Source organism: Cervus elaphus, chromosome 5 (assembly GCF_910594005.1).
Source record: "Cervus elaphus chromosome 5, mCerEla1.1, whole genome shotgun sequence".
In the NCBI taxonomy this organism is placed as follows: Eukaryota; Metazoa; Chordata; class Mammalia; order Artiodactyla; family Cervidae; genus Cervus; species Cervus elaphus.
Window position 1 is genome coordinate 125,097,539 of NC_057819.1, and position 26,378 is coordinate 125,123,916.

The following is a 26,378-nucleotide window of genomic DNA, read 5'->3' on the forward strand; positions in this document are numbered from 1 at the left end:
GGATGGGAGTCAGGCGAGGTCGGTAACTAGGTGCCACGCATGCTGCTCTTCTGAGAAGGTGGCATCCATGTCACACTGCAGTTAAAGTCCTAAAAGAGTCCTCTAGAAGCAAGTACCGTGTCTTGTTTGTCACCACGCCCCAGCACTTGGCACCTGGGCTAGCACAGAGCAGGAGCAGGAGATATATCTGGAGAGAGAACAAGCAGAGTGGGAATGCCAGCAGGAATGGGCTGGAAGATAGGGTATGGAAGAGCTTAAAGAGTGAGGGACAGTGAAAGGGGATCGGGTGGGCTCCAGAGCAAAGCCTGCCTCCTCTCCCATATCAGCGTGGCCGGCCGTGGAACAGGCATTACACGCTCCACGCAACTGTCCCTAGAGAGAGGGCGGGCAGTGGGCACCTGCCTCAAGCTGACTTGTTCTTTCCACTTGCACCTTTGGGAAATGCGCTCAGCCCCTGCTCCCAGCTGCATCCTCTGTCCAGTGGCCTCAGCTGTGTGGAGGTGGGGCCCGCTCTTTGTCCTGCAGGGAGCAAGATTGCAGTGTCCGCCTGCTCCGGTCTGGCCCCAGCCCAAGGCTGAGTACGGCCACACAGGCCAGCTCCAGAACCAGGCAGAGGGAGGACAGCAGCTGTTTGCCAGCCTGCTGGCACCAGCGGGACCAAGGCAGCTTCAGCACTGCCTGCTGGCAGTCTGATAAGGGCACTGGCCGCTAACCCAGTTGGCAAGCAGTGGAGAGAGAAGAAGAAACGTCTGCTCTTCACTGCTCAGGCGTAAAAGGCGCTGTCAGTGGGTGTATTCAAGCCTGCAAGCAGCTGCAGTAGGTTGCATTGCGTCCTTCCAAAAGATGGATCCAGGTCCTGACCCCCAATACCTGTGAGCGTGACCTTATTGGAAATAGGATCTTTGCCGATGTAATCAAGGCAAGGATCTCAAGAAGAAGGAGATGGTCCTGGATTTAGGCTGGGCCCTAATTCCAACAACTGGGAGAGAAGGGAGGGGGAGATTGAAGAGATCCGGGAAAGAAGGCCATGTGAAGACAGAGGTAGGCAGGAACTGGAGCAAGGTGGCCACAAACCAAGGAACACCTGGGGCCACTGGAAGCCGGAAAAAGCAAGGAAAGCAGCTTCCCTACCGGCTGTCCAATGGGGCCTCGTCCAGCTGTGAAATGCGTTCATGTGAGAAATGAGGCAGTTCATGGCCCAGCCTATGGCCACTGGCTACTCATGTTCCCACGTTCCAAGCTAAAGGCTCCCAGGCCACCAATGGACAGTAGGCGGGGTTCCAGCGGGGGAAGAGAGAGGATAGAAAAGAGGAGGACTTGGGACTTCCTTCATGGTCCAATGGTTAAGAATCTGCCTTATAATTCAGGGGATGTCAGTTCCATCCCTGGTCAGGGAACTGGGACCCCACATCTTGCAGAGCAACTAGGCCAGTGCTACAACTAGAGAGTCTGTACGCCGCAACACAGGATCCCATGTGTCCAGCTAAGAGCTGATGCAGCCAAATAACTAATTTTTTGTTTCAAAAAGAAAGAAAGAAAGAAAGGAGGAGGATTTGGCTCAAGGACCAAAAACTACGCGGGTGTGATGCTGAAACACACAATTCCGAGTTTAATGTTTTCTGGAAGAGCACCAAGGCAGCACAAAGCAGCAGGTGGGCACCCTGCTCACCAGCAGGAACAGAAACACAGTTTTCAAAGTCTGACCAGCAGAGGGAGGGATGTGGGGACCCCAGACCCCACAGCCAGGCCCGGCGAGGGCAGAGGGATCGGTCAAGATCGGGCATTACCAGCTCGTGAGCAGGAAGCCTCCTGTCAGGCCTAGGGCCCAAGCAGGCAGGGAGACCCCGGCCCTGGGGGTTGATGTAGGGAAGTGGGGGAGGGCTGCCTGGCCAAAGTCAGCCAAGAACTAGAGCACCGATCCAGGCAGCGCCCCCACACCCTGCTCAGAGCTCTGACACCGGCAGTGGGGATATGCCCTCTTTCAGAAGCTAAGCTGTGCAGGGGCTCCGGAGACAGGCAGGGGGAACCTTCCAGTCCCTTCCAGCTCTCCCCTGCTCTGGGGCCCAGGAAAGCCCCCTGTTGCATGGTATTGGGCTGATGGTCAAAGAGGTCCCAGGGGAGGGTCCTGGTTGGCTGACTGCTGAACCCTCTGGGGTGCAGGACTCTGAGATGGTGTATGAGCAGGTTTTATTGAAAATATTGTGCAATCATGACAGCTGCTACAAAATCAAAGGCCCCTGAGCCTTCCTTAGCTGACCCGTTGGAGAAGAGGGGCAGAAAGCCCATGCCAGGGTGACAGGCATGGAAGCCCTGCCCAGGATGCCAGGGTGGGGTGTGGTGGGGGGGGGGGCCGATGAACAGAGCCACGCAAGGAGGCATGGCTTGTCTGGGCTGTACTGAGCTTTGCTCCTCAGAGACCCACCTGCTACCAGGAGCCCACGGGTTCCACTGAGCAAACTGTCCCCCCAACCAGAGGCTGAAGCCGAGGACGTGGCTGTCCCTCTGAGGAGCTGACACTTGCTGCCCAGTTCGAACCCCCTCACCGTTGTGGCTCAGAAAGACCAGCTGAGCCCCTGGGCAAGGCCACAGGAATGTCCACGGGACGTGGACCTCAGTCCAGCTGTCCTCCAAGAAGGTTTGTATGTGGCCTAAAAGTACTAAGCCAGTGGTTTCCTCTTTAGTGGATACCCATTGGCATCCACTTTAGATCTTATCTTACCAGGAGCCTTCTGCCGCCTGAAGCGGAGACGGCCCTCCTGGGAGCCAGCGGGGCTGGCCGAAAGACAAAAGTAACAACTGCCTCCCTCTCTTTTCATGGCTTACTTTGCTCCTTTCACAACCTTTAGAACTGGCTTAATTATTCCCAGTAACGGGAGCAAGGGTGGCTTGCTCTGGGACACTCTGGTGCATCGTTGTCGTGGGGCACGTCTGGGGGGGTCTCACTCAAGGACGTGTACACAGAGGGGGACTCCCGCAGGCACACCCACCTGGTGATTGCACGTGCAGACACAGCAAGGCTTGGGACCACCCCGCCGACGTTGCTTCCCGCTCCTGTGAGGGGCGTCATGTCGAATGCCAAAGCAGGGGGGCGTGAGGGGCCTGGGAAACCCGGATGCAGGAGGGGCTGACCAGGAGTGGGTGAGGGAGGTTCCAGATGGGGGGGGGTGGGGGTGGGGAAGGTCCAGCGGAGCAGGGCGGGGCACGGGGAGAAGGGGAGGTGAGCCTGTGGCGACGGAGGCTGGCAGGTGGCTAGGGCTCGTTGGCCGGCTTGACCAGGTAGCCGCTGAAGGTGATGTAGGTGTCAAACTCGTCGCTGAAGATGGCGTTCTCCCGCTCGCCCTTGAAGAGGCGCACCCACACCTCATCCTGGTCCCGCAGCTCCAGCATCAGGCTCTGACTCTGCATGATACTGCGGTCGCTCACCTGGGCATACAGGATCACCACCTCCTCCGCGTTCTTCATGATGTGCAGGTACGTCTCCTTCTGGTTCCAGGTGTGCACGTTGAGGCTGAAGAAGTAGATGCCAGGCACGTAGCAGTAGAATTTCCCCGTGAACATGTTGAAGTGGCTGTAGAGGTTCACGAACTCCGTGTCAAAGATCACCGTCTGGTAGTAGTCGTTGCTGTGCAGGGGCTTCTTCCGGCCCACGGAGAAGGCGGCGTAGTGGTTCTTGCAGCGGTCCCCGGGGGCCCCCATGGACCCTTTCTGCCCTTTGGGTCCCGTGTGGCCCCTGGCACCCACAGACCCTGTTTTGCCGTATTTGCCTTGCAGGCCCCGGTCTCCCCGGTCGCCCTTCTCACCTAAACAGGACGGGAAAACACACGGTGTCAAGCAATCTCAAGGATTATTCTGTTTTCATCCAGAAGCAATCAAAAAAAATTTTTTTTCTTCCTTCTGGAAAATCCCGGCAAAGTAAAGCGTTTATCCAAAAGTAACGGGAGCAGCAGCCAGGCCCACGGCTCCCTCGGAGCAGATGAATTGCAGACACAGGGCCCCGGGGATGTAGGACCCGGGCCGCTTTGCTTCCCGGTTCCGTTGTGCTGGGTTGTGCAAGCTGATGTGCTGCTCGCAGGACCGTGACCCTGAGGCTCGCGGTACAAATGCAGGTGGGGTGAGACCCAGAGCTGCCCTGAGGCTCCTTCTCCCGTGGTCCTGTCCCCAACCTCTCCTCTTGGAAGGGGGCCAGAGCCTCAGAAACGAAATTCCCTCCTCCCCCCTAGATGACAGCATGCCTCAGCTTGGTGCCCCAAGGGAGCCATCTGCCCCTGCCCCCTCCTCCTCCTCCCTAACTCCATCTTCTGCCCCGCCCTCCGATCAGGACAGGGCAGCGCCCCCTCCGCTCCCCAGGGGAAGGTGCCCTCGGCTGGTCTCTGTGCCTGACCTTTCAGGATGGTGATGTTGATCTGCGGCACCGGGATGGCCTGGTACACGGGAGTACCAGGGTCACAGCAGCGGAGGCACCGAGAAGCAGGGCCTTCCTCGTCCTGCCTGGGGCCGTATTTTTCATGCTCTTCTTCATCCCTAAGGGAGTAAAGACATTACCGTGAAAGCCAGGAGCTCTCAGAGCCAGGAACTCCTCTCGTCTTCAGCTAGAGGGTCTGGGCTACCTGACGCGCCTGCTCTCACTCAGATGTGCTCCTCTCTTGCTGTGCTCTGGGATCAGTCGTGTCTGACTCTTTACAGCCCCGTGGACTGTAGCCTGCCAGGATCCTCTGTCCATGAAACTCCCCAGGCAAGAATACTAGAATGGGTTGCCACTTCCTTCTCCAGGGCATCTTCCAGATGCAGGGATTGAACCTGTGTCTCTTCTGTCTCCTGCATTGGCAGGTTGACTCTTCACCACTAGCGCCACCTGGGAAGCCACATCTCTCTCCCAAATGTGCTGCCCTGGCTCTTGGTGAACTCTGAGATCCTCAGTGAAGTGTCAGAAAGAGCCCCTGCCCTCCGTTAACTGCAGTGACCGTCATGGAAATAACGATGACAAAAACAGCAATAATTTGAGGGCCTGGCAAGATGGAGGCTGCATGGGAGAAATCTGGCACCTCTAGGAGGGGTCTCTGGATGACAGCCCTTGAATGAACGTCGCCTTCATGTATCTAGGGCTTCCCTGGTAGCTCGGACTGTACAGAATCCACCTGCAGTGCGGGAGACCTGGGTTCGATCCCTGAGTTGGGAAGATCCCCTGGAGAAGGGAAAGGCCACCCACTCCAGTATTCTGGCCTGGAGAATTCCATGAACTGTATAGTCCATGGGGTCGCAAAGGGTCGGACACAACTGAGCGACTTTCACTTCATTTCACTTCACTCAATTGGGAACTCTGACCTCCAGGATTCTAGAAGACACTATGTTAAGCTGACTCATTTTCAAATGAGAGGGCTCAGCCAGACGTGTGGGATTCCTAGGAGCTGCAGTAGCTGGAGACTCTGCTGTCCTGTTCACAACCTGACTTGGAAACGGGCTCCTGAGGATCCCGGGGAGAGCGTGGGGAGGCGGGGAGCAACTGCTCCATGCTGCCACCTCCCGGCGTCACGCTGCACTGCACCGTGCTCTCTGCGGCTGTTTGGTTTTGACAGCACCGTCTTGGAGGTGGCACAGTCCTCTCATCAAGCGGTCAGCCCCTTGTTTCACTCTGCTCCTATTTTCAAACCACAGACAATCCAGGAAAAGGATCTCCATGCCCTAAATTCAGCCACCTACAAGCTCTAGGGGCTTCCCTCGTGGCTCAGTGGTAAATAATCCACCCGCCAATGCAGAAGACTCAGGTTCCATCTCTGAGTGAGGAAGCGCCCTGGAGTACGAAATAGCAACCCACTCCTATGGTATTCAATACCGAAAAATGGTATTCTTGCCTGGGAAATCCCATGGACAGAGGAGCCTGGCGGGCTTCAGTCCATGTAGGGGCGCAAAAGAGTCGGACACGACTTAGCAACTAAACAACAAGTCCTAGACTCTCAGAGGAAACCCTGCCCCCCACCTCCCAGCAGAAGTCTCCACAAAATTTCCATGAGTCGCATTCATGAGAAGTGTCCCAAGCTGACGGACCTTCACTGCTGCTCAGCCCTGGAGTCTTCTCTTTCCAAACCCTGTCTCCAGCAGCGGCAGCAGCATGACCACTCATCCAGAATGGGACCCTGAGCCTCATTACAGATGCTTCTCTGGCCTTGCCGCTCCATTCTGAGAATCATGCAGTCCTGAGGGGTCAGCCCAGTCCACCATCAAAGTACCTCCAGGAGCTGGGCCCTTGGCTCTCCCCACTTCTGGGACCACTGGCATTTTGAATGCTCCCCTGGAATTCATCTCTCCCTTGCCAGTTCATCCCCTGCTCTGCCACCCTCCAGAATTCTTTCTAGAACACCATGAAATGCAAATCGCTGCACAACTCCCCTATAGATGAAGCTCCAGAAAGATCCTTCCTCACCAGGCTCATTCCATCCTCCCATCCTCCACCCTCCAACACTGGCTCCCACTACTCAAAGGACCCGCCAGCCTTACACAATCAGACACTGGAACGGCTGCCCTTCACACATGTTGTCCTGGCTGCCAGGCAGCTTCCCCTTCTTCTGTGCCTGGGATGCTCCCCCAGTGACCTTCAAGACCCAGTCACTTCTCCACCTAACTTTCCCCAACCCACCCACCCCCACCCACCACATCCATTTTGTGGACACACTTGTACTGCAGAGCCAACCTCACTGAAGTGGGTCGTCCGTGTCTGTGCCCCCACAGCCTTGGAGTTCCTGCAGCCCAGAGACTGTGTTGTCATTCATGTGTGTGTCCAGTGCCTAGCGGATGGCCAGATCAGTAGCAGCACTTGATTTGTTTGTTGATTTGTTTGTTGAATGAAAAGAAGGAGGAAGATGAGAAGAAAAGACAAAGGTCAAGAATGCTGTTGTGTGTGTGAAAGGGTGAGTCACTCAGTCATGTCCAACCCTGCAACCCCATGGACTGTAGTCTGCCTCTGTCCGTGGAATTCTACAGCAAGAATACTGGAGTGGGGGGCCATTCCCTTCTCTAGGGGATCTTCCCAACCCATGGATGGAACCTGGGTCTCCTGCATTGCAGGCAGAGTCTTTATAGTCTGAGCCAGCAGAAAGGCCCAGGAATGATGTTCCGTTGCCCCAAACCTATGCAAGTCCAATATATTCCAAGTCAGCCCAAAGCTGACTAGCGAAAAGTGCTGAATGAAACTCAAAGCCAGCACTGGGCGTCTAGGACCTCTTGTTTGATGAATGACATTTCCATCAGTAATCCTAAGTGTTTTATGTATCACTACAAAATATCCCAAAGATCCTAGAGTCTGTGTATCACTGAAGGCATATGTATATGAAGTGAAGTGAAGTGAAAGTCGCTCAGTCGTGTCCAACTCTTTGCGACCCCATGGACTATACAGTCCACGGAATTCTCCAGGCCAGAATACTGGAGTGGGTAGCCTTTTCCGTCTCCAGGGGATCTTCCCAACCCAGGGATCGAACCCAGGTCTCCTGCATTGCAGGCGGATTCTTTACCAACTGAGCTATCAGGTATATGAAGACAATGCCATGAGGAAGAAATTCATAACTTTTCAAGGAAAGCCACCACTTCCCGTGTCAGTCTTCACGCATTGTCTCCACCTGGCAATGTGATCAGACAGCAGGGTGGTGGAGACCACTCTCGGGCTAGCAGTGTCCCTGCCTTCTACTTCCAGGTGGTGCTTAGAACTCTAATAGATACACTCAAAGGACAGGCAAGAATGCAAAGAAACCAAAGCCTGGGGTGGGGGGTTGGCATGTCCTTTTTTTAAGGATGTGACTGCAGAACCTCAGGCAGACCCACATTCCTCTGGGGTTGGAATGAGGCTGGGTTACTATCCGCAGTTGCAGATAACACGCCCGGGTCACTGAAAGGAGAAATGCTGCCTCCGTCCCCCAGCTCCTCAGCCTCAGCCTCTGCCCCTTCTCCTCTGGCCGTCAACAAGCACTCGGGGGTGGGGGGCGGCCCGGACTTGGCCCTTATCCCCATCACTGAGCCGGAGCTCTGGGACCCACGCCCCGCGGCCTCACCTCTCAGCGTGGTCCATCGGCGGCTCCCTGGTCCCCTCCTGCTCCTGCTGCTCCTGCTGCCCACGGGGCACTCGGCCCAGCACCAGACCGCAGGCGAAGGCCAGCAGCAGGCAGCACGCCAGCGCGAGTCCCAGCCCGCGGGAGCCCATCTTCCCGCCGAGCCCTGCTGGGGAGACACACGGAGGGTGTGGGTTGGAAGAGCCCCACCGGGAAGAACAAGCCCATGGAGCTCGCCCCAGCCACCATGCCGGGAGGTGCTTCGCTGCCGCTCCTCCTGGGAGGGTGATCACACACTCACACACTCAACACATTCACATACCTCGCTACACACTCCCACATGTACACACAAACCCCAGTGCACATTCGTGCACATACACACATACTCACACCCTCTCTCACACAGACAACACACACTCATACACAAATACACTCCACACACACTCAAGACACTCAGCACACTTGAAACACACTCAAATCCATACTCTTGTGTTCACACTTGCACACTCGACACACTCGTGAATACTCCCATGCACTCACATGTGTGCACACTCAGGCACACATGCATGCCCATCCCCAACATGCACACTCTCAGCACACTCACAAACTTAATACGCACAGACTCGCACATTCCACCCTGGAGCACCCGGCTGCCTGTGGCTGTTGAGCCTGGCTCTGCCCAGCGCCCCCATGCCTCCCAGGAAGGAGACCCCTCAACCCTGAGCTCTGCAGATGATTGTGTCTTGGCCAGGTTAGGACAATGAGCAAAATCCCGAATGAATTTGGGGGTCCACTGTGCAGCGACCCTGGCCCAGCCGGCACCATGGGGGCCGGCGTGCAGGAAGGTGTCAAGTTGCCCTCTGGCCACCAGCTGGCCCACCAGTGAGTGTCCTTGAGCATCTGATGTGGGGGTGGGGGGTGAGTCCGCCCAGCCCCAGAGTGCAATTATCGTCATCGAAGCCAGCTCCATGTCTCTCCAAAAAGCCCTGGACAGGACCCTCTTCGTCCAGGATTGAGATAGTCCTTCTAGAAAGAGCTGACCACTGGGGAGTTTCCCAGTGATCCCACTAGGGGGCACTGCTTGGGCTTAAAACAGACACAATATCCCACCTGGTTTCTCAGTCCGCGTTACCACCCTGGCCACCCCGGGCCAGCCGTGGGGTTTACACGCGTGTGGAGACAGGAGTCACGTGCGCCTCGGCTATTTCTGGAGGCTGGAAAACCTCCCATCATGGAAGGGAAGACAGTGGTCAATCCCAACCCATTTTGTTCACCAAAACATACAATTTAACATGGAAAGGGCTGACGAGGACACTAAATTGGACCCTCTGGACTGCGCAGTGCAAGGGTTGAAGCTGGGGGAATAAGAACGCCCACCCCCCTTCTCAGCCAGGCTGGGGCTGGGAAACAGGCCTCATGAGGAGCAAAGCATCAGAGCAAGGAAACGGAATCAGAAGGGCCTGTCTGATTCTCTGATTCTTCTTTAATTCCTCTTTTCATGTCTAAGGGGAACGAAAATAATGAGAGCAAGTTCTGTTTTTCTTGGTAATCGTCTATCCAGGTGAATGCTCCTTTCACACGTCTTGGGCCTCCGTGGACGTACTTCACCTCCCCTGGTTCAGAGACCTCGCAGCCCGGGAGGGCACGAGCCTCTCGTTGTGCCGACTCTCAGCTTTGTTCTTCTGTGTGTTAGTGGGCTCGCTGCTTTAGTGCTGAGGACAGAATGCTCTGGCCACCCTCCCTGCTGGAGCCCCATGCCAAGTCAGGAAAACCTGGGGGAGGCAGAGGACCAGGACCCAGAGCCAAGGGAGCTGAGGCTCTCCCAACGGGTCCTCAGAAATACGATGAGATTGAGCCAGGAAGGCTGGCTTCCGCAGGAACCCCACCCCAAGCCCCCAACCCACACTTCTACCACCTCTTTAATTCTCTGCACACCCCCTCCACGTTCTCTACCTGCCAAGAGTCAGAGCCCAGAGACCTTCCCAATGACCTAGAGACTGGTTGGAACCAGGCCCCACCACTCAAAATGTTCACTACCTCACCTCCACTTCACAAAGAAAGTTTGTACTTATAAGTGTAATTCGTAAAACACATATTAAAAGGATCTCTCCTGGACTTTCCTGGTTCCCCAGCGGTGAAGAATCCACCTGCCAATGCAGGGGACACAGGTTCAATCCCTGGTCCGGGAAGATTCCCCTCGCGGCAGGGCAACGAAGCCCATGCGCCACAACACTGAGCCCGTACGCTGCAACTACTGAAGCCCACACACCTTAGAGCCCGCACTCCACCGACAGCCGCCCCAGGCCCGGTGCTGGGGATCGCGACAGCATTTCCCTTCATCCGTACAACCCTATAGGTTAGGGTTCCTGCTGAGATTACTTCCTCATTAATAGGTTTTACCCCATCAAAGGCCTCAGATGGACCTGCAGTGAAGCCTTTAAGGAGACAATATTCATTCATTATTATACCAAATTTACCACTGAAGAAGGGCTTCCCTGGTGGCTCAGATGGTAAAGAATTCGCCTGCCATGCGGGAGACCTGGGTTCGAACCCTGAGTTGGGAAGATCCCCTGGAGAAGGGCATGGCAACCCACTCCAGTATTCTAGCCTGGAGAATCCCCATGGACAGAGGAGCCTGGCGGGCTACAGTCCATGGGGTCACCAAGACTCGGACACAACTGAGTGACTAAGCACCAGTGAGGAAAAAATGACATCGAAAAGTCGATCAGCCTAAGGCTGCCCAATTTTTAAGCTGTGGGGGCTGGATTTGAATTCAACAGGCTGCCTTCTGATCACATCAAAATCCTACCCAAGACCCAACCAGGTGCTTCATATTCCTCCTGAAGGTCTCCCAGACCCTGGTGCATGACTGTGTGCTAAGTCACTTCAGTTGTGTCTGACCGTGAGACCCCATGGACTGTAGCCCCCCAGGCTCCTCTGTCCATGGGGATTCTCCAAGCAAGAATATTGAAGTGGGTTGCCATGCCCTCCTCCAGGGGATTTTCCCAACCCAGGAATCGAACCCACGTCTCTTATGTTTCCTGCATTGGCAGGTGGGTTCTTTACCGCTAGTGCCACCAGGAAAGCCCCCCAGACCCTCAGCTGCAACCAACTCCCCCTGCTCTTTGTTGTGTTTCTCATATTGTCTCATCCTGCAAAGAGTTTTTCTTGGCCGGGAAGTTTCTGCACTGCAGACCCGTGACCTCCTCTGGGCCTGGGACATGGTCTTGTTCATCTTGGACCCGCCAAGCATCCTGCAGCACCCTCTACTTGACAAATATTTGTCAGATTGAATTCTCCAAACTTGTTTATTGCCCTATTTCTGTATTTCCTCTGTTTTTCCTTGGCGCCTTTATAATTACTCTTGTTTTCCTCTTCAATGCCAAACTTGCATCACTTGAAAGGAAAAGAGGTTTTCCTTTCTTTAAACATCTTATCCCCCCTGAATTCAAAGTAATATATAATTCATTTGGGAAAAGTTGGAAAATAACAGCAAAAGGAAGGAAAGTGTTATCTTGGATTCCTTTGCCCCCAGGGTCCCTCAGCCTCGGCACCAGGGATGTCTGGGGCTGGACCAGCCTTTGTCGTGGGGCGGAGGGAGGGGGAGGGGCTGTCGTGTGCACTGCAGGATGTTTAGCAGCATCCCTAGACTCCACCCACTCGCTGCCATCAGCGCAGCCCCACCCCCAGTTGTGACAGCCGAAAACCTTCTCCAGACTTTGCCACGTGTCCCCCGGAAGGCAGGAATCCTCCCAGTTGAGAATCAGTCCTCCACCCCCGATGGAAGCACCCTTCTGCACGTTGGTATGTCTCTTTCGAAGTCTAGAAAGGGAATTTTTCTGTACCTGGGTCAGAAGAGATGGAGACCAGGATGCAGCTGGGGAAGGGGTGGTGATATCGGCAGGGGTGGAGCCGCGATGGCCCGGCAGGGTCGGAGGCGCCAGGCGGACTGACAGAGGGCAGCAGAGGTTGGAGGTTCTCCTCAAGGACCTCCTCTTTGGAGCCAAGGCAAACCCAGATTGAAACCTTTCTCTCTTTGCAACTATCTTCAGAACAAATTCCCCAAGTCCCACAGCAAAGTCAGCATCATGACTATGATCATTTTACTCACTTTGGGGCAAAAAACAGTGTTGCCCAACTTCCAAAGAAACTTGGCTCTGGCCCACTTTAGTGATTTCCAGTGAAACAAAGTCCCCTGCAATGGAGGGGGCGTGGACCCCAGAAAGGTGACTCAGGAGAACATGCTGTGCTTAGCGAGGCACAGGAAGGACCTGCTATGCAGGTCCAGGAAGCGGCCCCCTGGACACCTCGGCCAAGGGTGTGTAAGCCTTCTGAATCTGGTCCTGCACGGTCCAGTCTCCTGGCTGCCTTGCGGTCAAGGCGTCTGAGGTCGTTTCCAACATGACTCAAGTTCTGGACTTGCCCATCCCAAACCCTGCAAGACACTCAGTTGCCAGATTCCATGGCAATTCCATGAACATCTTTTTCTACCACTCACTCCCTTCAGGACCTGCGGCTCCTCTTCTCCTCTCCCTCAACACTCCCCAATCCCCCTGCAGCTTAACCTCCTCCCATCTTCCAACAGTAGGTGGGAGGGGAAAAGGAGGAATTGGGTCCATGGCAGGGTCTGGAGGAAGGCAGGCAGGGTGAGAACACTTCCTGGTTAATTATTTTTATCTTCCAGAGCCCCGGAATGGATGTGTGGGGAATCCTTTAAGGAGAGAATTTTCATACACAAGTTCAAGTTTCTTTATATCTGTTTAAAAATCTTCCCATCACTTTGGGGGGCCCGCCCACTTCCAAGGTGTCAGCCAATGTTCTGACAGTGAACTCCCAGCCCTCAGGCTCCACATGTTTGCCTCCGTTCCTTGTGGTCACACCCAGCTCAGTGCCCTTTGACAAAAGCATTTTATAACCATGGTTTTCCCTCTTCCCTGATCATCATCAGGTAACCAGCTGCTCTGAGAGGCGAGAGAAGCCCGGGATCTCCCTGGATTAGAAGGAATTTAGAAGACAAGTCCAAACGGCCTGTGTAGCTCAGGAATTGCCTCTCAGCAGAAAACTGAACACAGCCACGGTTTCCTGGACGCCCGTGATGTGCACAGCATCAGGCAAGAGCTTGGGGGGCAGGGATACCACCGCACACTATAAACACCCCATAACCTCAAGGCCATTACCAGCCAGTGAAGAAGACAGATACATGCCCAATCGCAGCTCAAGGCAGAACAGCAGATGTTGACTCAAAACGAGACATTCTAGAGGCTTCCTGGGTGGCTCAGTGGTAAAGAATCCACCTGCCAATGTAGGAGACACGGGTTCAATCCCTGATCCAGGAAGACCCCACGAGCAGCAGGGCAGCGAAGCCCATGCACCACAACTATTGAGCCATGTGCCGCAGCTACTGAAGCCCGCGGGCCCTAGAGCCGGCGCTCCACTACAACAGGGGCCGGGCAATGAGAAGACCACGCACCACAACTAGAGACTAGCTGCCATTCTCCCCAACTAGAGAAAAGCCTGCTCAGCAACGGAGACCCAGCACAACCAAAATTAAACAAACTAAAAATAAAAAAAGATACTCATCTACAAAAAAAGAGAGAGAGAGACATTCTAGGCCCATGCTGTGTGCACTGCAGTGGCCACTAACCACCTATGGCTATTTCATTTTAAACCAATTAAAATTAAAGAACATTCTAAGGACTTCCCTGGCAGTCCAGTGGTGAAGACTCCACACTTCCATAGCAGGAGGCAGGGATTTGATATCTGCTTGGGGAACTAAGACCCCGCATGCCGCATGGCATGGCCAAAAAGATAAAATAAATGAAAGATCATTCTAAATTCTGTTCCCAGTCACGCTAGCTGCGTTCCAGGGTCTCGGTGGCTACGGGGAGCTGGGAGCTACCATACTGGAGGGCACAGAACAGAACATTTCAATCACCGCGGAAAGCTCCATTGGGCAGCTCAGTCCTATTAACATGAAGTTGGGGGGGGGGGGCGGCGGTGGGGAGTAGGAAGAATGAGCAAACAGCAGGCCAGAAATCTGGGAGTCATTTAGATGCCTTCCTCTCACATGTCCGCCACACCGGATCAGTCACCAACCCTCTTTAATATCTCCTGAAGGTCTCTGCTCCTCTGTACCAGCTGACATTTTCCAGGAGCTCTGGCCGGGTCCCAGACCTCAATTCACACCCAAGACAAATATCTTCGTCTGGCTTTCCTAGGGCCTGGATGTCAACCCCCAAATTTCACACACATCTCCTGAGAAAGCTGGGCCTAAGATAGGATGTCTTCCCACACCTAATGTCTTCTAGGTAAGAAGATGACTTGGCTCAGCATCCAATCAGAGCCTGTCTCAACGCAGCATCAACCATCCCTCAGCCCAGCAACCAGCACATCTGCTCCTGCGCCACCCCCACGCCGGCATCTCCTCTCCACCAGAAAGGAAGCCCTGGGGCTGCCCCTCTCTGCTTCGACATCTGGCGGAAATTCTCCACTTGAGATGCTCAGAGCTCTCCAGCTGCTGCAAGAAGTCCTCTGGACTCAGATCCTGAGGTGCCCAGAAAGGAGAAAGCCCCATGTTGGGGTGTCCCCTCTGGCCCCGATGACCATCAGGATTGTCTAACACATGGCGTCTGCTTTCCTTCCCCAGAAGCCATTCATCACACTCAATTTCCATTTACCAGGCTCCTCCAGTGATGGGCAGGAGGGAGGCAGAGTGACTTCCCCTTGATAAATGACGTTTGCTCACCAATCCCAGGAACCCAATTCATGTCTAATTTTCCCTTCTTTAATGGGGCAGCCCCAGCTGGTCTTGGGCCCTCTCTGGCTTCCTCCCAACACGCTAGAGGAAGCAGCAGTGGGGGATAGGCATCCTTTATTAAAGGAACTCCAGTCAGGTAAAGAATTTGCCTGCAAAGCAGGAACTGCAGGAGACGCAGGTTCGATCCCTGGGTTAGGAAGATAACCTGGAGGAGGGCATGGCAACCCACTCAGTATTCTTTTTGTGCGTGTGTGTGTTTTCCTTTTTGAAAAAAAGTTATTTATTTATTTAATTGGAGGCTAATTACTTTACCATATTGTGGTGGTTTTTGCCATACGTTGACATGAATCAGCCACATGTGTACACATGTCCCCCGTTCCCGAACCCCCCACCCACCTCCTTCCCCACCCCATCCCTCTGAGTTGTCCCAGAGCACCGGCTTTGACCCACTCAGTATCCTTGCCTGGAGAATCCCATGGACAGAAGAGCCCGGCGGGCTACGGTCCATGAGGCAAAAAAGAGCCAGACGCAACTGAATCAACTGAGCACACATGCACGCACACGCTGGTCAACTGGGGGTGAGCTGAGCCTTTCCCAAAAGATGGAGGCATTCTGGCACTCATCTCCCTCACCGAATCTCCCTCTTTTCCTTTTTCTAAGAAGCTGTTCTCTGGCTTAGAGGAAGAGGGTTTGGGGGTTTATTTGGTTCCCTCCAAAGCCCCAGGCCAGAAATGTCATTGGAGTCTTCCAGGGCTACTTGCTGATGAACAAGCAAGGGCTTCCTTTGCACTGACTTGGGACCAAACAGCCAAGGAAAGAGGGGCCAGGCTTCCTCCCCATCCTGAAACATCTCCATCCTCTCCTGGGGCAACTCACTGTGCCTAGACCAGAAAGAGCTCACCTGGAGCTGAGAGCAGATACTGCCTACATCTCTGCCCAGGCCCTGCAAACCAGGAGACCACGTGGGATGCAGGCGGCGGGCCTTCGGGGGCACCTGGCCAGCCCAGCCTCCCCAGTGCAAACAAAGATTTCCTTGACTAGAGCCCTGTCCTTAGATCACCTCCCAGCTGTGAGGCCTCGGGCGGCAGGCTTGCCCCCGCTTTGAGAACCGTGCGAGAGAGAAGAGCCACTGACAGCTCGTGCCTCGCCGGAGCCCGCGCTGCAGGTGGCCTGGCCCCCGGCCCACTGCCCCGCAGCGGTGACACCCTCGGAGGGCTGACCGCCCCCAAGACGGAGGGTGGAAGTAGCTGGGAATTCCACAACCACCGCACCATCCCTTTTACAAGCAGCACAACCGTTTTCAATTTTCTGGGACCTGAAAATCACTGCCGTGTTTTACAGCCATCTCCAGGGGTGGGGCGGGGCGGGGGGAGCTTGGCAAAAGGTAGAACGTTGTCCCACATCTAGTGGCTTCTAAGTCAAGGGTGTAATTTAGCTCAGCATCCAACAGTCCCGCCGCCTCCTGATCCAGCCCAGACAGCTCTGGCGTGCGCTGGGGAGCGCCTGCCGGCGATGACCACCCGCCTCTCTGCCCCCACTCTGGCCCACCCTGTCTCCCCGTGTTTACCCTGCGTGACCTCCCCTTTAGAGACAGGTGTTTTCCAGACTGTGTCCTCAGCCCTCAGCCCCTCTCACTCCAAACGCTTTCTGCCCGTCTTTTCCTGTACGATGGCTTCAGCAAACGGCTCCTCAATCCTTGTCCCCAGCAGGCGTCCCTGACCACCAAGCTCTGGGCCTGCTCTCTCCAGAACAGTGGCCTCTGGCCCCTGGGGCCAGATACATGAATGACAACTAAACAAAGTGAAAATTTCCATTCTCCGTCACTCAAGCACGTCTTACACGGCTACCCTCTTGGACAGCACAGCTGGGAGGACACATCCATGGTCGCAAAGTCCTACTGGACAGGGCTGGTCTGGACCCAGGTGTCCAGCTGTCTTCAGACCAGGTCTCCTCACTCTGTTGAATGCTCGAGCCCCTGGTTAGTTCACTGTCTTCTCCCTTGGCCCCCACCAGCCCTGCTCCTACTCCTGCACGTACAACTGTTCACACAGGGGCCCCAGGCTGGCACCTGGGAGACCCCTAGACCCCTGCTTCTCCTGCACCATCACCAGGCCTCCTGAAGGTCTTCTCTCCCCATCTAGGTTGCCATCACCGCTTTTCTCTCAGTCCTGCACTTGTATCGCCTCTCCTCTGCCTTCCAAACTGCTTGCCAGAGGCCACTTTCAAACCTGCACATCTGAATGCCACCCTTGGCCCCAAAGGCTTCCCATGAAAATAAAGGAAATGTTTAAACTCTTGAGTTTCACCATCTAGCTCCCGTCTCATCTCTGGCCCCTTCATCCCCATCCCTGCACCTGTATCCTTCACGCCAGCCACCTAGAGCCACCGGGAGTCCCAACACAAGTCACACCACGTCTCATTCTCCATCTCTTTCTCCTGCCACCTTCCCCGTCGCCGTGTCCTTCAGAGCCCAGCCCGATGCCACCTCCTCCAGGAAGTCTCCTCCCCTAGCATCTGGCACAGAGTGGCTTCCTTGTCTGGTCCGCTCACAGGCCAGGAGGTCCTCACACACAGGAGATGCATCTCATTTCACACGCGTCCCAGGTCTGACTGAATTCCACGCTCCATTTCAGGCCTTCTCAAGTAACAGAGCCATCATCCAAAGAGGACTCAAGCCAGTGTGTTCAGATCTCTAATTCGGAACTTGGGTGGTCTGTGGTGGGGGGGAAGGGAAGTGGGGAGAGTGACCAAGGACACACTAATACGTGTCGTCAGAATGCTGAATCCTGGTGTGACCAGGTAGCCATCTTTGCCTCAAATGCTCCTCTTATCAGCACTCAGAAAGCCTTTTGCTTCAAAAAAAAGAGTTACGGGCTTCCCTGGTGGTCCAGCGGTTAAGAATCTGCCTGCCAATGTAGGAGACACAGGTTCCATCCCTGGTCCGGGAAGACCCCATGTGCCACGGGGCAACTAAGCCCATGTGCCATGACTGAGCCCGCGTGCTGTAGCTACTGAAGCCACATTCCTGGAGCCTGTGCACAATGAGAGGAGCCACCACGAGGAGAAGCCCATGGACCCCAATGAAGAGTAGCCCCTACTCACCACAACTAGGGAGAGCCCAAGAGCAGCTACAAAGATCCAAAAAGAAAAAAAATTAAAAAGAAGAATAAGAGTTGCAACCCACTGCCTCCATCAACCAAAGTTACAAGCCACCTCAAGATCCTGCAAAAGCCGTCTAATCAAATGATGGTACGTCCACACAATGGAAAACTGAAAACAAGGTGGTTGGTCAGGGCGGCAAACTCAAGTGCCTTTAGCCATCGACCGTGGTCTTGGGTATAATGTCATAGGAAGGGGTGGAGATTGCGACAAACCAGGAAACACATGCTCCCTTTAAAGGCATTTAAATAAACAAATAAATGATGCTGGGAGGTGGGCAACTTCAGCCAGCAGCACCAAGGACTGACCTCTGTCAACAGATGAGTATTTACGGGCATGAAAAGATGTTCATAAAATGCTGATGAGTTTTAAATGCAGGTTGAAAACAAACGTATGTAAAAACACATCCACACACGCACACAGTAACTGCAGAGATCCGAAGGCCACCCACCTGGCTGCTAACAGCAATTATCTCCGTGTGATGAAAATATGGATGTTTGCCATTTTCTTATTTTAGTGTCTCTGGGGTTTTCCCCTATAATAGTCACATATTTTTTTCACATTAAGTACACATTATTTTCCACTTAGAAAAATGACAAATAAGCCCCACCCCGGGGATTGAGAGAGCATTTTGTTTATTCTGAGGAATCTGAGTCTATGCGAGGGAAAGGAGAATGGGGGAGGGGCTTGGGGACGCCGTGGCAAGTTTGGGGCTCAAGCCAGACTGTGTGGAATATAAATTGTCGTCGTGCTGAAGTCCCATGTTCTTTCACAAGTGTGTGCTGAGTGTCTGCTGAGCACTGGGAAGAGGGCTGGGTTCTAGCAATGTGATGGAGAAAGAAGAAGACACAGCACTCCGATCAGGCAGCAGAACCCTGGAGCTACCGTGGATACCGGTTATGCAGGAAGGAGAAGGCACCGGAGCGGGGCTAGAATCAGGCCAGCCAAAGAGAACATGTTCTCCAGGAGCAGGGGATTTGTTCTGCCTTTCACACACCAGTCACTGGTGATTCGCTCCTGAAGGAGGCTGCCTGCAGCCATCAAACAGGAGGAAATGGAGAAGAACCCGTGAGCCCATCGTCAGGCATGGTCAGGCGTGTTAGTGGGCCCGTGAGCAGCCCTGTCAATTACCAGAGATTGCTTCTAAAAAGCTCTCCCGCAACCACTGGTTAGGCACCTGCTGTGTGCTGGGCTCTGGGCACACGCCTTACGGAGGCTACTGCCCTTGACCCCTACAGCCACTTCGATTTCTCCAAGGAACCAATGGGCTCAAAGTCAGGGAGTCACCCACTCAGGCCCTGCTGTGGCAGATGCTACAACTCAGGTGAGACCCGGGTGTGTCTGACAGCAGAGCTCCTGCCGCTGTGCCTCAAGGGGGACAGGTAGGATGCCAGGTAGGATGAGCTGGTTCTACCAAACCACGATCCAGGGGCACCGCCCCCCCACCCGCCACCGCTGCCCCTGCTGGGCAGGCATCTACTTGCTTAGTTCACTCGGTTACTGCGGGAACAGCAGCAGCGGCCCCAGGCCCTGCGGAAACTATCCACCAGCTGAACCCTTGTGTCCATCCCTCCAGCAGTGCTGAGGGCCTGTCCCAGGCCCAGCACCATGCGGGGAACCAGGGCATCCCTGATAATTGTCTCATCAAAGTGATATGCTAAGATCTCCTGGGGCCGCGTCTTGATGCCCACTGCTGAAGCTGAACTCCTTTGGGTTTAGACACAGAATCACCAGGAACCCCCCCCCCCTCACTGAATGGAAGGGCGTGGGGGCTGTGGCCCATGAATGTAGATGTTGAGGGCACTGTTCTTGCAGGTTAGAGAGCTAACGGTGCATGGGTGAGGTCTGGAGGGGAGGGAAGGAGGAAGCACACAACTCCTGGGGATGGTGAACGTCCCACCCCGATCCCCATGCCCTCTGATGCTCAGAAGCAACGGGGTCTGAGGCTGAGTGCAGCTAGCAGCGGGGAATGGTGTTAGAGAATCGACGTTGGGGGACTTCCCTGGAAGTCCAGGGGCTAAGACTCTGTGCTGCTAATGCAGGGGGTACAGGTTCGATCCCTAGTCAGGGAGCTAGGATCCTGCATGCTGCATGGAGCGGCCAAAAAAATAATAATAATAATCGACATTGGGGATGGACTGAGTGTGCCCTGTGTCTGCCTATCCCTCAGAGGTTGCCTGGGGTCAGGTGTGGGGGCCCCAGAGGAGAGGTCCCTGCAGAGAGGGAACCAGGAGAAGAATACAGTATCAGGAGGGAACAGAAGTGGAAAGGACAAGCATCGAACTCCAGCACAGCTCCCCAGCTTCCCAGGCCTGGCTCTGCTTGCTCCATGGGGGACATTCTCAGGGTCTCTTCCTCATGGGTCTACCCAGATTACAGAACCATGGGTCTTGTTCTCACGTGAAAGTGTGAGTCGCTTAGTCGTGTCTGACTGTTTGCAACCCCATGGACTGTAGCCCACCAGGCTACTCTGTCCATGGGATTCTCCAGGCAAGAATACTGGAGTGGGTAGCCAGATCCTTCTCCAGGGGATCTTCCCGACCCAGGGATGGAACCCAGGTCTCTCACATTGCAGGCAGATTCTACCACGTGAGCCACCAAGGAAGCCCCTTGTTCTCATAACTATGTCTTAAATAGAGGGAGGAAGGGAACTTCCCTGGTGCTCCAATGGTTAAGACTGTGCTCTTCCACTGCAAAGGGCACGGGTTTGATCCCTGGTCAGGGAACTAAGATCCTGCATGATGCACTGTGCAGCCAAAAAAAAAAAGGCAGTGGGGAGAAGTGGAAGGTGGGGGATAGATGTCCTGAATGCTGGAAAACCTGAGAGCCAGGGCCACTCCGAACCCCACCCAGATCCACCCATCTCTCACCAGAACTCACTTCAGACTCTTCACAAGCAGAAAGAGTCCAAGTGTTTCCGAGCATACCCCAGTCACCCACCCTGACCACCAGCCTCAGAACCTGCAGGCAGAGGGGCAGAGCCCAGCCCAGCCAACGTCTGGCTTGCACCCGCCCGCAGCTCCACCAGGGCTGGCAGTCTTCCCAGGCGAGGCCCTTTTCCTGTGCTGGTCCCCAGGGCAGAGGGCGGCTGGTAACCAGATGTCCCCACTTGCGGAGGGGGTGCAAGGGAGGCAAAGGGTTTGGGGCCTTCCCCCAAGTGGGATCCTCCAGTGGCCAACAGCAACATCAGGCCCAGCACAAGGCAGCACGAACCTGGTGTCCACAGGCTCCCCACAGCCCCACGGCCTGGCCCGCCTGTCTGCCTCCCTTCCCATCCTGCGGCCCTGTCCCTAGCCTCCTGCCCTACTCCGTCTCATTTCAAGGAAAATTTCTACACAAGCCAGGGTGGTGGTCAGGCAGGGAAGTGGTCAGACATGGAGGAGCAGGCAGGCCCAAAGCGCTCCTGATGGCCATCCTGAATGGGACAGGAAGCCGGGACAGGACTGCCTGTGCTGTCCACAGCTGGAGAGGGGTTCACTCCAAAGCCCCCTGGGCAGGCCAGGGACAGCTGGGTGGGCAGTGGGGGCCTCCCACACCCATTCCGCTTTGAGCTCAGTCCTGGGAAGCAAGCGTGGGCAAGGACGAGGGGCTTCACAGGGTCTGAGAGTTGCTTCTGCCTCCAACTGCTCAGGCACTGCTCGGTTGCAGCCTTGACGAGGACCCAGGGATAAAGATGCCCCCAAAAGTCTCAAGAGCTCCCACGCCTGCTCACGGCACCAAGCCACTCTCCAAGAGGCAGGAAGATGAAGGTCAGAGGTCACAGGCCGCAGTGGCAAAAGTTTCACCATGGGCTTGGGGAGGAGGGGAAGAGCCAGTGTGCCCGCTTCTGCATGTCTGTAGTTAAGTGCAGAGCTGGTCCTGCCAGGCCGGGGATGCCCAGGCGGGGCCCCAGGGATCCTGAATCCTGGGAACCAGGGGACCGGCTCCTTGGGCTACCCCGAGAGCACGGAAGGAAGCACCTGTTCAGGCTCTGATGGTCCTTTTCCAAATCCTTCTCTATGTGAGCAGGTGGTCCCTCGCACTGTGGGAGAGGTCAGTTCAAGGAGATGTCGAGAGTCCCATCCAGGAAGCTGCCCTGTCTCATTTGACTTTATGAGAAGGCAGACTTCAGCAGGTAAAAACGGGAAGAAAATAATTAGCCTTAGCACACGTGGTAGTTAAACCACCAAGATGAAGTGTCCTGGGATGCCATCGCCCCCACTGAAGGTCGCTGGGCTCTCAGAGCGGGGGGACAAGGTTGCTTCCAAAACAACCATTTCTCTCTCTAGTGGCTGAGCAGGCAGAGTTACCTTAAGTTGTCAGCAGAATGTGGGGACCATAATAGAAGGGAAACTTTCTATTCTTCCTCTACTTTGCAAACTACCACCTCTCGCCCACGATCCTGGAGCCTCAGCCACCCCCAGCTCCGGGAACAGGGGCCCACACAAGGGTCCGGCCCGGGAAGACAAAAACCCAATGACAAGCTCACATCCAGTGAGGGCGCCCAGCAGCACGACTGTATCTATGAAATTCTTTTCATCTTTGTTTTGATGGGTAAAGTTCAATGCCAGAATACTTGGTTTATGAGTCATGCTAATTACAGCTGGGGCGGGGGGGGGGGGGGGGGGGGGGGGGCGGGGCGGGGCGGTGGGTGGAGGGAAGGGAGAGAGGCACCAGGAAGAACAACAGAAAGAAGCATGTTCCAAAAGAATTATGCTGTGCTGGTTGCCCTGAATAGGGAGGTTACATCTCAGGAATGAGGCGGGAGTTGCCTGCAGGCTTCCCGGGGCCATGTCGGCTTTCTCAGCTCCCACCTGCGAGCGTGCCCCTCGCTGGCTGGCTGCACCTGCCCCAGATGGGCAGTGGTGTCCTCTGGCTGAAAGACAGTCCATCTAAGGCCTCTAGCACCTGCATTTCTCTGTCCCCCTGACCCGCTGCTCACTTTGGCATCCCAAGAGACTCAAGGTGAGAGAAGGAAGGGGGAGCAAGAGATCCAGAGGAGAGGGCCAGAGTCCCTGGGAAGCAGAACCTGGCTGTCCTGGCCCCAAGGAACTTTCTCTGTGGGCAGCTGGGAAATGGAAATCTGCAAACTTGAGAAGCTTAGGTTTTCCAGCCTCCGTTTGGAAAGATGCACATCCTTGAGCAAGTCATATCCCTCTTCTGGGCACAGAGATGCAGGCCTCGGGTCCTCCACCTACTGCCTCTGGGCAAGCCACGGTCTCTCTGAGCTTATCAGGGATGACAGTGCCATTGGTAGGATTGTTGAGAATCAGCATTTGCTCATTGCTTACTGTGTGGGAAACACATACACACGCGCGTGCGCTATCATCATTTATACTGCTACTATTATTGTTGGGTCATCCCTAAGCTCCTCTTAGCGCTCAGGTTAAGGAGAGTAGAGAAGGGTGGAAGAGGACAGCTCAACCCTCTGGTTCCCCATCTCCCTTTCATCTGTATGTTTCAGTCCCCCATCTCCCTTTCATCTGTATGTTTCAGTCCCCCATCTCCCCTTCACCTGTATATTTCAGTCCCCCTGTGTGAACACAGTTCACCTGTGTGTTTCCAGCCTCTCTGGTCAGCAGGGACAGTGAGCAGGCCTCGTGGAGCATGTACTTCTTCCCCGGCCTCTCCCGGCAGCACACACAGTCAAGTGCCTCTATGTGTGACCTTGCACGTGGGGCTGTCCGCGTGCTTCCCTGAACTATAAAAAGCAAAGGCCCAGCAGCCTCTGAGGACCTCACATCCTCCCCCCGGGGACCCAGGATGTAGCTGGCGGTTGAGAAAACTCAGTTTCTCAGGACACTCCCCATTTTCAAAGCTTGGAAGGAGGAAACTCCTAGTGTGCCAAACTGCCTCCGTTCTTAGAAACCAAATGAAAGAGAGAAGAGACAGGAACAAGTCACAGAGCAGTCCTCCCTCCCGAGGGGGTCAGCCTGAAGCACGCTGGGGTCCCAGGGAAGACACGGCAGCCGTGTGCGGCGGGGCCCAGGCTCACATGACATGTGTGCCCTGGACAGGTGGGCTCACACCGGTGCTACGGAGATGCCTGGCACTTGGTGCTGCACCGAGAGGCATGTGCCGTCCGGAGGCTTAAGGGCAGCTCAGCAACTCCAGCCCCAACCAGGGCCACCTTCGTGGTGCCGGCAGACCAGAGGGTCCCCGGGAAAGGGACGTTATTTTTTCCTGTCCAGACTGGATCCCTTCCAGGAACACCAAAGCCATTAGATGCAGGGGCCAAAGTCAGCATTCCCTGTTCTGTATGGGGTCCAAGTTGCCCACAGGCAAGGCTGGCTCTCATGTGAGCCAGGAGCTATTGGGGCAGGGGCTCCCCACCAGGAGTAGGGGGGACTTGGGTATCATTCCTTTCCTTTTCACACCCCGAGAAGAGTGAAGCAATGTAAACATGCCACAAAAATCAAGGGAGGTCCAATCATTCCCAGGGGCTTCCCAGGTGGCTCAGTGGTAAAGAATCCGCCTGCCAATGCAAGACACACGGGTTCCATACGTGAGTCTCGAAGATCCCCTGGAGGCGGAAATGGCAACCCACTCCAGTATTCTTGCCTGGGAAATCCAATGGACAGAGGAGCTTGGCAGGCTACAGTCCATGGGGTCGCAAAGAGTCAGACACCACTTAGGGACTAAAACAAACAAACAAAACCAGTCATTCCCAACAGCATCTGCCACGGAGCCTCCTGCTTCCTGGTCACAGAGGGAGACCACAGCCACGGCTCTCCGTGGCATCTCCACCAAGGCAGGCAGCAGCAGGAACCCGCACCGGACCCTTCCTGCAACTTGTCTTTCTGCCTCTTGGCGACAAGTGCCCCCGACCCCTCCCACCACGCTCCTCGCCCGCTGCCAGCCCCAGTCAAGGTACCGGTTCTCTGAGTATGCTGAAGCCAGAAAAAGGAGCTCTGGGCCCCACTACCCTCGCCCCCGCACACACACCCCGCCCACCAGGCCACCTACCGCCAACCACCGGCGTCCGGGAGCGAGCGGGGCGCCCGCGTTCTCCCCGCGGCCTCTCTTACAGCATCTCCCAGCGGCGGAGCCTCCTCCCAGCCAGGTCGAGGGAAGACCAGACTTGTCGAAGGAGAGAGCAAGCAGGAAGGAAAAAAAAAAAGAGTCCTCCGGAACAGAGGGCCCCGAAAGTTTGCGGGGGAGAGGGGTGGGAGCGGAGGTGGTGCAGGCAACAGCCGACCCCTTCCCAGCACCTGGATCGCCTGGACTCCGAGGTCTCTTTGACCAGAAGCGGAAACGCGGTTTCTCGAAAGTAGAGGAAGAGCCGAAGAAAGCGGGACAGACGTGTAAGGAGCAAATCCCGGCCAGATGTGAGCGGCCGCGGAGCCTCGAACGCTCCCAGCGCATTTTATCCAAACAGCAGCCGCCGAGGATTAACTGTGTGTGTGCCCGGGGGGAGCGCCCGCGCTGCCCTCCTCCTGGCCACCCTGGGAGCCGGAGGGCTGGGAACTGGCCAGTGCGGGTGGGGCTCTGAGGGTCTGGATGTCCCTCCTGGTGTGGGGGTGGCCGGGGGTCCAGGACAAGGAGGGTTGGGAACTCCCAGAGTTGCTGGGTGGCAGGGGGCTGGGCTCCAAGGTTCTCAAGGGACACTTGCAGCCACACCACCCCCATCGGTTCCCAGGTGGTGGCAGACCCGAGACATCCAGCTGGGGTCCAGGGGCCACCGACAGGTTTGAGGGAATCTGTGAACCCCCAAACAGAATGCAAAATGGCACATGTGCCCGCGAGTGTGCACACACAGGTGTTATTGGACGCTGACGGTCTAATACTTTGATCAGATTCTTAGAGGAGGCTGTGATCCAAAGGTTAAGAACCCCGGCTGGGGGTGCAGACTTTCTGGGTGACATGTGAGCCAGGGTGGGGCCAGCAGGGATGTCAGCGTTTCTCAGTCTCTATCGGGCCTTTCATTCCTTGATATGAAAAACAGACATTTTCTCCATCTTATACAAAAGTTCTTTTGCAACAGCGTCCTTTGCCCCCCCTCCCCCTTCCCTGCATCCTGACAACTGCCCTAGGCTTCTCAAGAGCTGCCCCTGGTCAAGCCGGTCTCCATCCCCAAAGTCTGAGATAGTTCTAGCATCTTATCATATCAAGAGAAGTGAAACAATCTGTCTTGAGAAACACAACTCTGTTGTGATGATAAAATTGTGGGGGGAGGAGTTTCTCCCCGTCTCCCACGGTCTCTCCAATCTGTTTGGATGTCCTCCCTGCACTTTTTGTTTTGTGATCACTCCTCCCAGGACCTCTCCCACTGGCTCTACTCAGTCAGGAGATGTAGAAGCAAGGATGCTGGATTGGGGTGCTCGGGGCAAAGCAGAGAGACTGAGTCTCACTCTTCCTCGCCTTGGAATTTCTTCTCCACCTCTGTGCTCCACATGTCTGCCTGGAAAGCTAAGATATCAAAACGAGAGGAGGAGGGGAGTGCATTTCTG

The 26,378-nt window shown here is 55.3% G+C and overlaps 1 protein-coding gene across 4 annotated transcripts; it reads right to left on the reverse strand.

Moving 5' to 3' along the window:
• Positions 1–1,583: 1,583 nt before the first annotated feature.
• C1QTNF1 (C1q and TNF related 1) lies at positions 1,584–25,302 on the reverse strand. Of its 4 annotated transcripts, none has more exons than XM_043905330.1 (4): positions 24,895–25,302; positions 8,037–8,202; positions 4,382–4,521; positions 1,584–3,800 (listed from the first exon to the last, which is right to left on the reverse strand). In XM_043905330.1, the coding sequence occupies exons 2-4, from the start codon at positions 8,183–8,185 to the stop codon at positions 3,250–3,252; spliced, it is 840 nt and encodes a 279-aa protein (XP_043761265.1). In that variant the 5' UTR covers positions 8,186–8,202; positions 24,895–25,302; the 3' UTR covers positions 1,584–3,249. The 4 variants fall into 4 exon arrangements, with proteins under 4 accessions (XP_043761265.1, XP_043761263.1, XP_043761266.1 ...); XM_043905328.1 differs by having other exon boundaries at positions 8,037–8,199; positions 24,895–25,301; XM_043905331.1 differs by lacking the exon at positions 24,895–25,302 and adding an exon at positions 11,879–12,050 and having other exon boundaries at positions 8,037–8,199.
• Between the last annotated feature and the right edge of the window lie 1,076 nt (positions 25,303–26,378).